At 50.6% G+C, this 15,772-nt stretch overlaps 2 protein-coding genes across 5 annotated transcripts in view; both read left to right on the plus strand.

Moving 5' to 3' along the window:
- uxt (ubiquitously-expressed, prefoldin-like chaperone) overlaps nt 1-476 on the plus strand; it is a 3,898-nt gene extending 3,422 nt beyond the window's left edge. Inside the window, exon 6 of the mRNA XM_086212981.1 lies at nt 1-476. This exon is cut by the window's left edge and continues 204 nt beyond it. The gene's annotated coding sequence lies outside the window, so the exon portion shown is untranslated.
- Nucleotides 477-1,596: 1,120 nt separating this feature from the next.
- On the plus strand, nt 1,597-12,153 carry elk1 (ETS transcription factor ELK1). Of its 4 annotated transcripts, none has more exons than XM_086212985.1 (12): nt 1,597-1,614; nt 2,324-2,545; nt 4,652-4,860; nt 5,278-5,463; nt 5,551-5,721; nt 6,038-6,184; nt 7,239-7,715; nt 7,802-7,952; nt 8,419-8,564; nt 8,639-8,722; nt 8,801-8,902; nt 9,587-12,153. In XM_086212985.1, the coding sequence occupies exons 2-12, from the start codon at nt 2,521-2,523 to the stop codon at nt 9,683-9,685; spliced, it is 1,797 nt and encodes a 598-aa protein (XP_086069111.1). In that variant the 5' UTR covers nt 1,597-1,614; nt 2,324-2,520; the 3' UTR covers nt 9,686-12,153. The 4 variants fall into 4 exon arrangements, with proteins under 4 accessions (XP_086069111.1, XP_086069112.1, XP_086069113.1 ...); XM_086212986.1 differs by lacking the exon at nt 1,597-1,614 and having other exon boundaries at nt 1,621-2,545; nt 7,239-7,346; nt 7,509-7,715; XM_086212987.1 differs by lacking the exon at nt 1,597-1,614 and having other exon boundaries at nt 1,621-2,545; nt 7,239-7,346; nt 7,512-7,715.
- The last annotated feature ends 3,619 nt before the right edge of the window (nt 12,154-15,772 follow it).

The raw sequence follows: 15,772 nt of genomic DNA on the forward strand, positions 1-15,772 counted from the left end.
CAGGGAAGCTCATGAATGTGGAGTCTGACTTGGGAACAGGAGGCTGCTGAAGACTGTTTATGCTCAAACTGGGTAACAACAAGTATGATGTCGGGCCTCAAAATTACATTTTTCCAGAGACTAGATAATGAAAGAAGTGGCTGCATACATGCTAACATTTTTCGTAACCCCTGTGAAAGGACTTATTAAACTCAGATTTTGATCAATGCGTTGCGATGAAGTTTGACAATCATGAAGATCTCTGAGACTGAATCTGGTTTGTTCTGGTTTTACAGTTACACAGCTGGCTCAGGCAGTTGTAGTCCTTCAGGCTCCTTCCTGTGTGCTTGAAGAGTAGCACGCAAATGTTCTCCTCGTGTCTGCGAGCAGTCGGTGCTCCGTGCAGCGCTCAGCAACTCTCCATCGGGACGAATATTTATAACCGTCCTCAAAGAGTTCGTTCGTCAGTTGAAAATCCTCCACTTTGTAACGTGTGAATGTTTTGCCAGAGTATAAAATGCACTTAATGAAAGGAAGCTGATGTAGCTGATGCTAACATTCCCCAATGAGAGCAGCTGCTAGCATTAGCATTGTGATCGAATGAGTTCATGTGTTGTGTCGTTGCTGGAGAATAAGTGACTTCCTGAGGCGGGTCTGGACCGAAGGAACATGGCGGCGGAGACCTGATCATTCAATGTCATCTGGTATCGTGACTACAACACTTTTCTTGTTTTCAAAGGTTCCATTTTTAAGAAAATTGAAATGACAGTTTGACATCCTGGTCAAGTAATCAACCGAACGTCATAATAAACAATCACGGAAAGGGACGCCATGCTCGTCTCCACGTCCAGGCGCTGCAGTTGTGTTGGAGACGTGTTGGTGTCACCGGCTCACGGTCGGAACCGGAACCTGGCGAGTTGGCGCCAGTTTCCCTTCAGGGAGGAGCTGAAGAGTCTGCGAGTGCTCGGTGGAGACCTGCAGCAGACGTCAGCTCAGCTGCTCTCACAGATGCCCTGTCCAACGCAGAGCCTGTTGCCATGGAAACTAGATGCTAAATGGACGCAATGGTGTAAAGACAGTGTGAGATGAGTCTTAAAATAACATCCAAGCAGGAACACACACACTCACACACCTCATGACAGAGGACGGGCATGTGTCAGTCGTGCTGGAGCTGATTTCTAGGCGGAGCCTCGACTTGCGTGTTTGATGGACACTCCAGAACTGTCGCTTCTCCTCGCTCCACATATTAAAGCTTTCCTTTGCTGGTAATCTTAGAATCAAGCCAACTTCTGGTGGTTGAGAGGGCACCGCACAGACCAGCAGAGGAAGAGACCTGAGGGGTCTGTGAGCACCGCATCAGAAGCTCGCACCTCACAAAGTTGATCTGTGTTTGAATGCAAGAACCCAACTGGATTCAAAAGTTGTTCCAGGAATGTGTGAGCTGGAAATTAACTTCATTTGAGTTGTGAATAACCAGGCCAGGTGCTGTCCACCCGTGGACCTCTGAGCTGCTGGAATGAAGGCTGTTTCCAAGGTCGTGACCTCTGCAGCAACAAACTGTCAGAGGTGACGTAGGAGGCCTTTAATGTGAAAAGCTTCACCGGAAGTGTGACTGTGGCCGCTAACCAGACGCAGGTAAAGTAGTGAGGAGATGTTCGCCAGAACGGGAGGAACCCGTGGAAACACCCAAACGCAGATCATCGATGTTTGAATCCGCGCAACGCGAGACAACCGTCGGACCGGTGACAAAAAGTACTTTTTTGTTGGTTTCGGAGGACTTCGGAAGCTCTCGGCTGAACTCCGTGGCTCGAGTCCGCAGTCAACGACGCCGTTTGGGGGCTGCAGGGGGCTGACGCAGAGAGAGGCGGGGGAACTGTCACGGCAGTCGTGCTAGGCTAGGCTAGCTGGTTAGCACGCGAGGCTAGTAGCGTTACCCGCGAACAAAAGTGGACTGACAAGAAACTTTGTCAAGTGTATAATACGGAACCACGGAGAGACGTCTAGCGGCTGCCCCGGAACCCACCGGGAGGACTACGAGTTAAACTAGTGAACTGCGTGTTAGCACCACAAGTTAGCAGCGGGTTAGCTCTCATTAGCGCTTGTCAACAGCAGCTCCGGGATGTAACGTCAGCGGAGAAATCAACCAGTCCGTGATTGTGGACACGTTCAGACCCGCCGTGGGTTCATCCCCGCGCGTCAGTGTTGTGCTCGTCGGCAGCAGCACCGGGCCAGGCGCGGCTCACGGCTCCTCGCGGCAGCCAATCGTTTTCTGAAACATTATTTTTCCTGTTTGCATTAACCGGAGGTAACTTTTAACTTCCGCTGCTCTCGGTGCGGGTGTTAGCATGGAGGCTGGCGAGCCCCGCAGCAGCAGCTCGGCGCGGTTACATAACCACACCAGGACGGCGGAGGGTCTGCCGAACACAGCCCCGTCAGTGCGACTCTAAGTCTGAGGAACAAACAAGCCACCACCCAGGACGACTACACCGACATGGAGGAGCTGTGAGTCCGCCGGGGGAGAAGAACAACACTCAGCTGAAGATGGACTCAACCCCGCTGATCAACGGTGAGAGGCTGCGGATGGACGGCGTGCGTGTGTGTTTCAGTGCAGTTTGTAGGGAAGCAGCAGTGTTGCAACAGGTGTGTGTGTGTGTGTGTGTGTGTGTGTGTGTGTGTGTGAGAGAGAGAGAGAGAGAGAGAGAGAGCTGCTGCTGCCGAGGCCTGCAGAGATGTAGCGGCAGATTGTCGGCTCAATTGTGTGTGTGTGTGTGTGTGTGTGTGTGTGTGTTTGAGTTTGCTGGGAAGCAGCAGTGTTGTCCTCATTGATCTGCTCAAGTTGTTACTCTGTCAGGAAGGTTCAGGTGTGTTTCAGGACACTGGCTCTGTAGTACTACTGTAGTACTACTGTAGTATTACTGGGGTTTGGCCCCAGACTCAGAATGTAAAGGGTAACAATAAACAGATCAACCTGTGAATATTCCATCTCCTCGCATGCGTGTGGCTCCTTGTCCTTGGAGCACTGTTGTTGTTCAGGCCTGTGGAACCCTGCAGACCCCAGCAGAGAACCTCAGCGGTTCCTTCAGTTCCATCACAGAAGCAAAACAACACAACAAATCACATGATACATCAAAATAAAGGAGCATGTTTGATAGAAAGTTTGATAGAAACTTTTTCTCTGTGTTGGTCGAACCAACAGTGGATGTACACTCCCGTTCCATGTGAAGGAAGTTGCTGCTGTGGAGGAGAGTTGTTAGAAAGACACGTCCTCTACCGTTCAGACGTTCCAGGGTCAGCCAGATAGAACACATTAGTTTCACTGGTCTGGTCGGATGTGAACTGTTTACACCACTGTGTTTGTTTGTCTTTTTGATCAGGTCTCAAGGTCTCTGAGATGATCCGCCCACTGATCATCTTATTGGTGCAGAGGTGACGCCATCAGGGTTGTTTTCACCTGGTGCCAAATGTCACTAGAACGGCTCTAATGGTGATGACCAGGCCCAGCTGTTACGACCCTCCGTCACTGAGCCTGGTGATTAACGTGGTAGTAGAACTTTACTCTTCGTCGCTCATCTCCACCATTGATGAAACGTCTGCATCGACTCAGTGGGTCTCTGAGGTGTCAGGATTCAGTAAACACGTTGCCATGGCAATGAACCATAAACAGTTGCGAGCATTTTTTGTAGAGACGTTCAGAGTAGAGATCAGCTCCTCTCTCTCTCTCTCTCTCTCTCTCTCTCTCTCTCTCTCGCGTGCGTGCGCGGGACAGGATTGCTGGTCAACACCACCTATAAATGCACTGTTGTTTTGAACTCCATCTGATATCCAGTTTTAGTCATTTTTTTATGAAACTTCAAAAGGAACAAACAAATATCAGTTGTATGTATGGACCGGGCTTCAGTGTGGTGACACACCTCTGCACCCACACCGCTGTCCCACCAGGTGGGTTCCTGTGACGAGGCTAAATGGTTCTGCTTGTTAGAGGCTGACGTTCCTCACTTCTCACAATATTAGCAGCTGTTGCCGCGTCTCATCGCTCTCAACACAAAACCCCTTAGGTCAGAGAGTCTCCAGACTCAGGGATCAGATTGGAACTGAAAAATTGTGTCTCCCTTCGCTCCTTTAACTCCTCCCACTAAATGGTTCTGAGCAGGGAAAACCAGGACCCGACCACCGGCGGTTCTCTCAGGTCAGCGTGACCTCAGCAGCTGTGTTTCAGCGCCAGGGGAGACGGGTCCTCTCCACCCTGTCGTCTCTCCCTCAGCCCCACATCCTTCCCCCTTAGTTACCATTGATGAAAGGTCTCTCACCATGGCGATGGTTTCCAGGGTGTTTGATCGGCCAGTTACACAACAGCTCAACCAATGGTAATGAGGCTCATCTGCATGCCTGACTGGGGTCTCTCGCTTTGTGATGTGTATCGTGTCGACTTTCTCTGTGGTCGTCTTTGTCGCCAGTGGCGCTCCTTCGGTCACCGTCAGTATGGACACATCCTCCCACCGGAGCGAGGGGCGGGGCAACGTGTCATCACACTCTTATTGATGATCTCTTTATCTAAATGTGTTGTGTGTGTGTGGGTGTCTGAGAACTTCAGTTTGTTAAAACAAAAGTTTACATCCCTCAGTAAAACAGCCGAGAGTAAACCCTTCATCATGTCTTCCTCTGTGCTCCTCAGCCATGGACCCGTCCATCACGCTCTGGCAGTTCCTGCTCCACCTGCTGGAGGATCAGCGCCAGCGTCACCTGATCTCCTGGACCGGTGAGGACGGAGAATTCAAGCTGCTGGACGCAGAGGAGGTGGCGCGACTGTGGGGGCTCCGCAAGAACAAACACAACATGAACTACGATAAGCTGAGCCGGGCGCTCAGATACTACTATGACAAGGTACTACCTCAACTACTACTGTCAGTACTACTATTACTACACAAGTACAAACACAAGTACAAAAATGGGCCTACTTGTTCTCAAAAACCTACGAGAACCAACATCGTTCAAATCCTCCTTTGTGCTGCTTCGTTGTGTCCTCTGCCCAGGTCATGTGATTCGTGCTGCTGGTCAGCAGGATTGTAGTAAAACTGTCAGTTCAGGTCTCAGTGTACTTGGAGGGGCCGATTCATTTAACATGCTGAAGAAGGCCTTTCTTCTTTTACACTGGCTTTGATGGAGGTCTGTCACATGACTGTGGCTCCTTGACGGCGCCTGAAACCTCTGTTCTAACATTTGACCTGCGTTCCTCTCAACGAGAGCAAGCGGTTCGACGCTGCGCGTGTTTGTACTTATTGTTTTCTTCCTGGTTGTCAGAACATCATAAAGAAGGTGAGCGGTCAGAAGTTTGTTTACAAGTTCGTCAGTCAGCCCGACCCCTCACTGCCTGATGGGATCCGCAATGGAGATGAGGGACAGCGGAGGGACAACGCTGACCCCAACAGCCAATCAAAGGAGCTTGGGGCCATGACCTCATCCTGTCCATCCAAGGCTTTAACACAGGTGCGCTGTGGCTTCCTGTTGGTCATTCTTGAGACAGTGACAATCCGATTCATTGGCTGACTGATTGATTTCTGTATTGATCCTCAGAGGTCATCACCCAGCAGCTCCCAGAAAAGCTCCCGTAACGATTACATGAAGTCGGGCCTCTACTCCACCTTCACCATCCAATCCCTGCAGGCCTCGCCCAACCCACGGCCCATCAAAACAGAGCTGCTGATCCAGGACCTCGCCCCCAAGGTGGACCGCATGCCCAGAGAGGTGAGGGAGAAGCAGGAGAAGCATCGTTTTTCTCTCTGCAGGAGTTTGACTCTTCCTCAGATCCCAGATGAAACGCTGCCGCCATGACACGTTGTCGTCCTGCTGCACCCCCCCCATCCGTGTGGACTATATTCATATTTACTGCAGTCTTAGTCACATTAACACATTCTCCTTTGATGAATCGATGTTGTCGAACCGAAGCATCATGGCGCTTCATGTACAACTCAAGCTTCTGTTGAAAAACATGATCAAGAAATTAGAAATCTCTTGTGAGATGGGCTTTTATTGTGAAACCCTCTTGCTCTCCTTCTCTCAGGTCTGCGTTCTCCCAGAGTCTAAATCCTCCCCGTCGGTCAGCAGCGTTGTTGACCCCTCCCTCCAGGTGATTGTCACCCAGCCGTCACCCTGTCCCACTCCTGTTCTCAGCCCCCAGATACCTGCCAACACCTCCAGTCAATCACAGGTCAGTATTGGCCCCACCCCCTCATAGGTCAGCACCTGTGAGAAGTGAAACATCTTGTCATGTCACATGACAGGTGATGATCTCTAATGAGGATTAAGGTCTGCGTCCTCCTGAGACCCCTCCTACTGCCGCGCTGTCATCATTTGAGGCTACGTGTTAGCGACTGGTACAGGAATGTTTTCATAACTTGGTCACAGCAGTGAGACTGGAAAATGTTTTGAATTATCGCAGACTTGATATGAAGAAGTTCAGCCACGACACAACATCACAACAACCGCAACAGAGCGACGCACAACCAAATGAAAGAGCAGGCTATTCCGTGTAATTGTAGGTTAGGGACAGTGTAAATATGTGCTACTAACAACAAGCCACCAACAGAGTTGCGTCACTTCCTGAGAACTTTTCAGAATAAGTCTCAAGGCATCTCTGCATTCAGTTACCAGTATTCATTTACTATTAGTCAGTCATAGTCAGTAGCTGTGACCTCACCAGTCAGCGGTAGCTGCTAGCTTGCTGGTAGCGGCTCGCTGCAAGCTAGCAGTTGTTTCTGTTGTGTTTCACATGGGAGATGTGGGCTGGCACTGGATTTTGGACGGGATTAGTTGCTAGCATGCTGGCTACTCAGGGGACGCTGGCAGGCACACGAACGAGCAGCTTAGTGTTTGGTCGCTAATGTTAGTAGCATCTGTGTATAACGACCACATATTCAATGTCTCAACACCCACTTTGTCAGAGAAAAGATGCTTGAAATGTACTCCAGCAGTATTACTACACTAGCAGTAGTATTCCTCTCGTGCCATAGAAATCTGATGCACCCGTGCGTGAAGGACTGATGTTGAGAACCAACCAATGGGTGTCCAAACTCACGTGAATGACACTAATAAAAAGACAGCAGGAGAACCTCGTCCTGGTTCCTGCTGTCATGGAAACGCTCGCAAAATGGTCAAACGGGTCGCCCAACAAATGAGTGTCGTGTACGTTGTGAACATGAGGCGCCTGACACTCAGGTGGTATTGATTGCTCGTCATGGGTTTTGATCTCTTGTCCTTCCCAGAATCCTTCTGCCCCCCCTCTGAGTGAGACCCCCCAGATTTACCTCACCAGCGTCAGTGACCCCTCCTCCCTCACCCCCCTCATTCCTCTGGGTTCAGTCGGTGGCTCGGTGAGTCCTACGCAGCCTCCTCACGTTGCCATGGGCCCCCAGGGGCCACAGCAAGACGACAGTGGGGGAGTGTCCAACACAGCCAGCTTCCCTCCTCCACCCAACGCCGCCCCCCCTCACCCTTCACCTGTCTTTGTCATCATCAACCCACCTCCCTCGCAGCAGCAGCAGCAGCAGCAGCAGCAGCAGCAGCAGCAGCAGCAGCAGCAGCAGGCCGCCGTCACAACCGCACCTCCCACTGTCAATCCCCTGCCTGCGCCGCCTCCTTCACGCCCTCCCCCACCTCCCATCATCATCAAGGAGGAGAATCTGCCATCCGAGGAGGAGCTGCTGGAGATGGTGTCTCTGGAGGAGAAGCAGGGGGAAGAGGTGAGACGAGCTCAGCTCTCAGTCCTGACGCACGTCTGCATTGCACTGGACGCTCACCACTTCTCTGCTCCCTGTCGCCCCCACAGGTGCCTCGGCTCATCTGCGGCTCAGGGGAACCAGAGCCCCCCCTTGCCATCATCGAGAGCCCCCCAGCTACCAGCATAGACGCTGGGGTCAGAGGTCAGCAGCCTGGAGGGGAGGTGCAAGCAGAGGAGGAGGCCACGGACTCGCAAATGGGTAACAGAGGTGTTTGTGTCGTGTGAAGAGACGATGAACTCAAACTCGTGTTCAAGTTTCCTGCATGACCGTTGAAACTGTTGACCAGGGAAGTAAACCTGCATTTGACGAGCGATGTGAACTACAGCGCTCTCTGGTGGACAAACTGCATCATGGCAGCGGTTTTAAAACGAACCCCAAGTAGAGCTGATTGCGACGGCGTGCTGCTGTCCATCTGTTTTGTGTGAACACTGTAGTTCAGTAACGTCTTGAGGAAATTCCTTAAATTGGCTTCACTTGGACTGAGTTCATCTTGGAGGTCAAAGGTCACTGTGACCCAACAAGCATGTTTTTTTATGCATAATTCAACAATTCACATGACAGTTATGACATCACTTCTCACAATGATTGATAACATCTCTGGCGGCAGGATATGAGCACCAGGGGGTGTGGCTGATAAATGTCTGTTACCAAACTCTTGTCCCAGATCTCCCAGACGTGCCCGTCCCCCCGGTGACAACATCATTGGCGCTGATCTCGACGTCCGACGCTGCTCCTCCAAAACCAAAGAAGCCGCGAGGACTGGAGCTGCCCTCCTCCCCCTCCCTCCCCCCCGGCCTCTCCCTGGATAAGGTCTGCAGCCGCCACACACAATACCAATCATCAGACATATCAAATGTGACATCAGATCCTGTGTTGGTCTGCAGATGAATGCAGCTGTCAACAGTTTACTGGCTCCTGGATCAGCGACCAACACGCTGACGCCAACCGTCATCACCTCCCACGCCCTGGTAACCCTTCCCTCTCCAAGACGCTGTTTGTGAGTATCGTGGCGACTGGGCCTCACCCTGGTTGTGTCTCTGTTCCAGACTCCCGTCCTGCTGACTCCCAGTCCTCTTCCCTCCACCATCCATTTCTGGAGCACACTCAGTCCCCTCGCCCCTCGCTCTCCGGCCAAGCTCTCCTTCCAGGTAAAACACCGCACCGCAGCACGTCACGGTCTACATCCTGAAGGTGAACACAGAGAGGAGGAGACGAGAGTCTTTGACGGGCAGCGACTTCTCGTTTGACTTTCTTGACGTGGTCAGACTCAGGCTGTCACACTAGTTAGTGCTGTGAAATGCCACACATGCACTTCAGTTACCATGGTGACCTCCATGCGCATCGTCATCATCATCCTGCTGCATCACTTCTTAATGATTGATTCATTCAGATTCCTGGTTGCTTTACTTTGTCATGTTCAGTTTGTTTTTTGATCTGGCGGTAAAGATGGCCATTGTGGACATGAAAGCCCTGCGACATGATGAGCGCAGTGAAGGAGGAGGGTTAGCGTGGTCGTGTGGTGGCCGTACGTCCCCATACACACTGCATCTGAGTAGCAGCACCACGTCTTGCCCAGCACCCCCCCACTAGAGCGCTGCCGTCCCTCACTGTAGCACATCAAACACTTGTAGCTGAAGTGAGCTGCACCTGAAGCGTTTGTGTAGCTGAAGGTGCTGACGTTTGTTCCCTGCTGCTTCCTGCTGGACTTCCTTCAGCTTCCTGATTGTGGGTGGGGCTTAACGGGTTGGAATGAATGTTGAGGTGGAAGTCATGAGGAAAATGTCAGAATGAAGGTAGGAAGTTCCTCTAAGCGCCTGCTGTCTCTCCTCCAGTTCCCGACTAACGGCAGCAGTCAGATCCACATCCCGGCCTTGAGCATGGATGGCCTCTCCACCCCCGTGGTTCTCTCACCTGGACCACAGAAACCCTGAGGCCACACCCACCACACAGCTCCTTGCTGGGCTCAGCCTTGCCTGATGGCCCCCAGACCTCCTGGACCTGGACTGACCCTGGACACACCAGGACCACAGCCCTTTTTGACTGGTAAGACTGGAGAACTTTCACTGGTGGACCTCATCATCCAAACGTGACAGGAAGTGGCGTGTGACCAGGTGTTTGAGACTTGCGTGGTCCTGACAGTCACCTCGTTTCCTTCAACGTTTGACAATGGCCACGGAGAAACTGGACGCCTCTCTTGCCGGGACGTCGATACTGAAGACAGACGTTTTCCTCTGCTGTTGAGGGCGGAGTCTAATGAGACTCAGTTTACAGGGAGATCGACACAGCAAACTGGAACCCAATCGGCTGGAAGCAGCCATGTTGGCCTCAACCAGAACAGGAAGTTTTAGATGAGTTACGTCATTTTTGTTGACCTGCTGCTCTGCCTCCTATTGGTTAAGATTCACCCGCTCATCTTCCACCTGGGATCTGTTTTTCCTCGTTGTGGTAATTTATTTCTTTCTCTTCTCATTCATTAAGACTGTTGGACTGTTTTGGTGGTTGCCATGGCGCCGGAGCGTTCTGATTCTCCCTCCTGGACCACCTTTTGTTCTGTCCGAGTCATGAACGCTCCTCAGACGGATCAAAGAACCTCCTTCAGACGAACTTTTAGAGCTCTTTAAGAGTTTTGGCTTTGCTCTTATTGGCCACTTTTGAAAGACCACGCCTCCCTGACTTCTTCTGCGTCCGCCTGTATTGACCACAGCCAGGATGAGGACGGCGTCGACGATGCAGACAGCAGTTGGGAGGATTTACAGCCAAGTTTTTCTCTATAAAATGTGTTTATTTTCTAAAAGAGTCTTTAAACTTGCAAAGGTTAAAGGTCACAGCCGAGCAAAGCACAGGGACTCCGGCGGGATGTTCAGAGGTTTTTATCGGGACGCCGTCACATTCCTTTGACTTGTAGAAAGTCGTTAGTGTTCCGAAGCTGAGTTCATTCCTCGCGTGGTTTTGTCGACCTCTGATGGACGATTCTCTGCCTCCGAGGCACCAGCCTGCTGCCATGTTGCTGCTAGTTGCGTCTGATAACCACGTTGGCAGCGTCGCCTGGACCCTGATCGTCGTGGTTACGTTTCTCTAATGTTTATCTGTTTTACTAATTGAGACGTTTGCGATGATTAAAAAGACGCCTGCAGGGTTCGGCGCTTGGCGAGCAGCAGCTCCAATTGTGACGCATGAAAGCCTGCACAAACTGACACGTTTGAAGACTATCGATCAGCAGAAACCCTTAAATATGGCTGCCGCGAGGCCGCACTCGGAGTGTCATTGTTATTGTTCTTATCAAAGATGTTATTGTTGTTTTTAATGCTAAAGCTCTTTGGTTGCCACGGTAACCTGACTTGACTGTTGTTGTTGCTGCAGCAAACGCTCCCGTGATGATGCTGTTAACGTGTTTCTATGCTTCTGTATGTGATGCCAAGGCTGCTGAGGTGCACGCATGCACTCACACACACACTCACGCACACACACACTCACTCACGCATGCACTCACACACACACACTCACACACACACTCACGCATGCACTCACACACACACACACACACTCACTCTCGCATGCACTCACACACACTCACTCTCGCATGCACTCACACACACTCACTCACGCATGCACTCACACACACTCACGCACGCACTCACGCATGCACTCACACACACACGCACTCACGCATGCACTCACACACACACTCACACACACACACACTCACGCATGCACTCACGCACTCACACACACACTCACTCACGCATGCACTCACGCACTCACACACACACTCACTCACGCATGCACTCACACACACACTCACGCATGCACTAATGCACTCACACACACACACACTCACGCACACTCACGCACACTCACTCACACGCACACACACAATCACACACTCACACACACTCATACACAATCACACTCACACACACACATACAATCACACACACACTCACATACACACACTCACATACACACACACGCACACTCACACACAGATACTCACACACACATACAATCATACACAATCACACTCACACACACATACAATCACACACACTCACGCACACACTCACATACACACTCACGCACACACACACTCACGCACACACACACTCACATACACACACACACTCACACACATACAATCACACACACATACTCACACACATACAATCATACACAATCACACTCACACACACATATAATCACACACTCTCACGCACACACACATACACACACATTCGCACACATACAATCACACACACACACTCGCACACATACAATCACACACACACACTCACACACATACAATCACACACACACTCACGCACACATACAATCACACACACTCACGCACACACACTCACGCACACACACACACTCACACTCACGCACACACACACTCACACGCACACTCACACTCACGCACACATACAATCACACACACTCACACTCACGCACACACACTCACACACACACTCACACACACACTCACACGCACACTCACACATACAATCACACGCACACTCACGCACACACTCACACACATACAATCACACACACTCTCACGCACACACTCACGCACACTCACACACATACACACATACAATCACACACACACACTCACATGCACACGCACACACACGCACACTACTCGCACACACACATTCACACACACAAATCCACACTACTCGCACACACACATTCACACTCAAACACTCTCTCACACACACAAACGCACATTCACACGCACTCAAACACACAAACACACTCACACACTCTCAAGCACACACACACACACACAGCTGGACCATCAGGAAGTGATGCGGTGACTGTTTCCTGTTACACTTTGAGATTCTGAAAGCAGACAAACTTCATTCATGACAGCCGAAGCTGTTGGACTGTTAGAGCCACGAGAACCCTCAGAACTGTTAGAACCTTCCCAGGTGTTCTCCTTTAACTATTGGTCAGTCAGAGACCTGGGCCTGGATCAGGTGGACCCAGCCATCACGACCTCACCTGCCCCGATTCTACGAATCCTTTTAATCAAACCCGACGCCAACCTCTGTGTGAGTACAGGCACCGCTCAGCTCCTGATGGTGAGATTTCCCAGCTTCAGCAGTGACGTGAATGCAGCACCAAGCCATCATGTCCGACTGTTCTCTCCCTCCCAGCATGACTCTATTTTTCTATCAGAGACGCCTGGTTTATATTGTCTACAGAGTTTAACGAGTGACGAAGCCTTAACCGCTCCAGCAGCAGACGCATGCCCAACCCTCCCCGCGTCTCTGAGCGCGTGCCGTCAACAAAAAGCCATTTATAGTTACGTTTGGACGAAGGGTCGACATCTTTGACGTCAAGCTAACGTTTCTCTCACCAGCACAACATTGAGAATGTTTTTATACTGATGACATCACTGCGCTGCAATCTGGGTACTGTCCTGTTTTTCTACATTCGTTGTCTGTGGTACCGCTTTGAGCAAAAGATGAGTCCTGTAGGCAGGAGGACGCGGAAAGAAGAGACGCGCCACTCTTCGCGGTTGAGGTCGTCTCTTCACCAGAGACCGTGATGCATCTCTGATGTCAAACTGGCGTGACGTTGTAATCGCTGGTGTGGTGCGGCGCCAACATGCATTCAAAGGTGTCAAAATGATTGTGAGCTAAAAATTCGACGTGGCAGGAAGCGGTCCGTTGACGCCTTCTTGTCAGTCTGCGTCCGCTGATGCGTCACGTTGTTTCCTCTCGATGACCTTGATGGCTTTTCTTGATGTTTACAGAAGAGAAACTGTAGATGCTTTTGCGGGGACATCTGTTATTACCTGGAGCTTTCTGTTTGTTCAGCTGTTGCCATGGAGATGAGGCCCTCCATTAAAAATCCGACTTCACCTGCTGCACAGCAACAGTCTGAAGCTCTCTGACTGGATGGGTGTTCCAGTGGTGCATTCTGGATCCTGTAGTTGATGAACCACACTCTGTGCTGATGGTTCTGGAGGTAAGTGGAGCGTCGGACGTTCCGCTGTTTTCTCCTGAACAGAAAAGCGAATGTATGGGAGCAAGGTAGCCTGCCGCCAGCACAGCGTGCATTCTCATTGGTCAGTGAGAGGTGAAGATTTCAACCCTGCTCAGATTAAAGGAGGACACTCGCTCCCCCCGTCAGAGCTCATTCGTCTCTGTCAAAACTTTGTACATTCGCTCGCCGCTGTTGCTGTGTCGGGGTCGACCACTGCCTTTGAGTCATTTTTGTTGTAAAATGACTGCTGGTGGTATCATTGGCACCTGAAAGTCCCACAGTCCTTTGCAGCAGTCAGACAGAAAGCTCTGGAAGCAGGTGATTAACATGTCTCTTCGACGGACCGCTACGATCTGCAAGGTCACATGACCAATTGGCTGTTGAGCGAGCGACTTTCCAGTCTGCAAATTAAAATGAATCAAAGACGACCTGCAATTACTGGTGACCAGAGCTCCCAGGTTGTCTGACTACAAAATACAAAACAATTAAAGTTGCACATGAGAACTCAGAGAAGAGGGCGGAGCTCAACATCAAAGCAGTCACAACATCAAAGCTGATGTTCAGTCGTAATCGTAGGCTAGCTAGCAGATGTGCTAGCTCAGCCCTGCCTGCCTCATGGTCCTGTCCTTGCAGATTGTGGAAGCCCACTGAGACTAAGACTAAGTGTTTCCTGTCAGATTTTCAGTATAAGAGCTTCTAATTGTAACCAGCTTTTCTATCGTTTCCTGTATAGATATAATTATGGTGTTGAAGTATAAATCTATATATTCTGTACACATGCAAGAGCCCAGATGAGTGTTAACCATGTGGTGTTTTTGTGGCCAATCGTCGCTGTCCGATCCAGTGTGGCCCCACCCCTTCATGGCTGCGACTGGCTGGGGATTTTACTGTTGTACGGGGGGCGGGGCCGGCCTTTATTTTTCTCAGACGGAGTTCTACTTGTATCTACTGGAAACACAGAAAGAAAAGCTATTTTTCATGGACACTTTTATTGTGCTACCGTTTTCTACAAACACACAGTGGTGTTTCATTACAGTGACTCATTTCCTGGAGACTCGACGTAACCTGTAACAAGTCACACACACACACACACACACACACCCACACACACACACACAGGTGGATGGTAATAAAACTATTTTCTCTGTAAACTGGCGTCCGTCTGATCAGCGCTGCGTGGAGGCTCAGTCAGGAGTGTCAGTGGTTGGATGTTAACTTCATTCTGTCGTTAATGAGATTTGATTCGTTACGTTCAAATGTTTGCAACATAAAAATGGCATCAAACGATCCTGATGACGAGTGCGAGCGTCACGTCGTCATCGCCACCAGCGAAAGCCGTGTCGACGTACTCGGCATCCTTTTATTGATCGCCATCATCTTCATCACTGACTCAGACTGAAGGTTTACTGGATTGCTGTGACATCACTCATGAGGTCAGCAGATGTCTCGTATTACAAGCGTCTCCCGCTAACTGGTAAGGCTGATGTTGCTCTTGTTGAGTCATGTTTGTCACATGACCCCGAAGGGTTTGATTCGCCACCGGTTCAGTTGAACATCTGCTTGATCAATGAACAGAACATGGCTTCAATTTCGCTACCTGATTCTTTGACCTTTGACCCTGGGTCATTCGGTTCAAGAGAATTTCTGATCTGATCTGAAACATGAACCATTTCAAGCCCTCGCACCTGGACGCATGGCATCATCAAACATCAACAATGATGTCATTGAGGTGTAACTTGAAGTGGCGTCACTGTTTCTTCTCAGCAAAGTTGCTCAGTTCAAATGTCAGCAGCGCCGCCGTCACCAAACCTGCGTGGAGACCTGGACTCAGACCAGACGCGAGTTACCTGTCAAAGTTTGAAAGTCTCAGGTTCAGGAGTGAACAAGTGATCACGTGACCACGCTGAGGAGCAGGTGCGCGCCCCCCCCCCCCCCCCCCCCCGCATCAGCCATAAAACTTCAAAGATAACGTGTTCTTGTTGTGGGATCAGCTGATGATGTCACTGACAGGCTGAGCA

This window comes from Aulostomus chinensis, chromosome 9 (assembly GCF_037954235.1).
Source record: "Aulostomus chinensis isolate RoL2024-O1b breed Wild chromosome 9, RoL_Achi_v1.0, whole genome shotgun sequence".
Classification (NCBI taxonomy): Eukaryota; Metazoa; Chordata; class Actinopteri; order Syngnathiformes; family Aulostomidae; genus Aulostomus; species Aulostomus chinensis.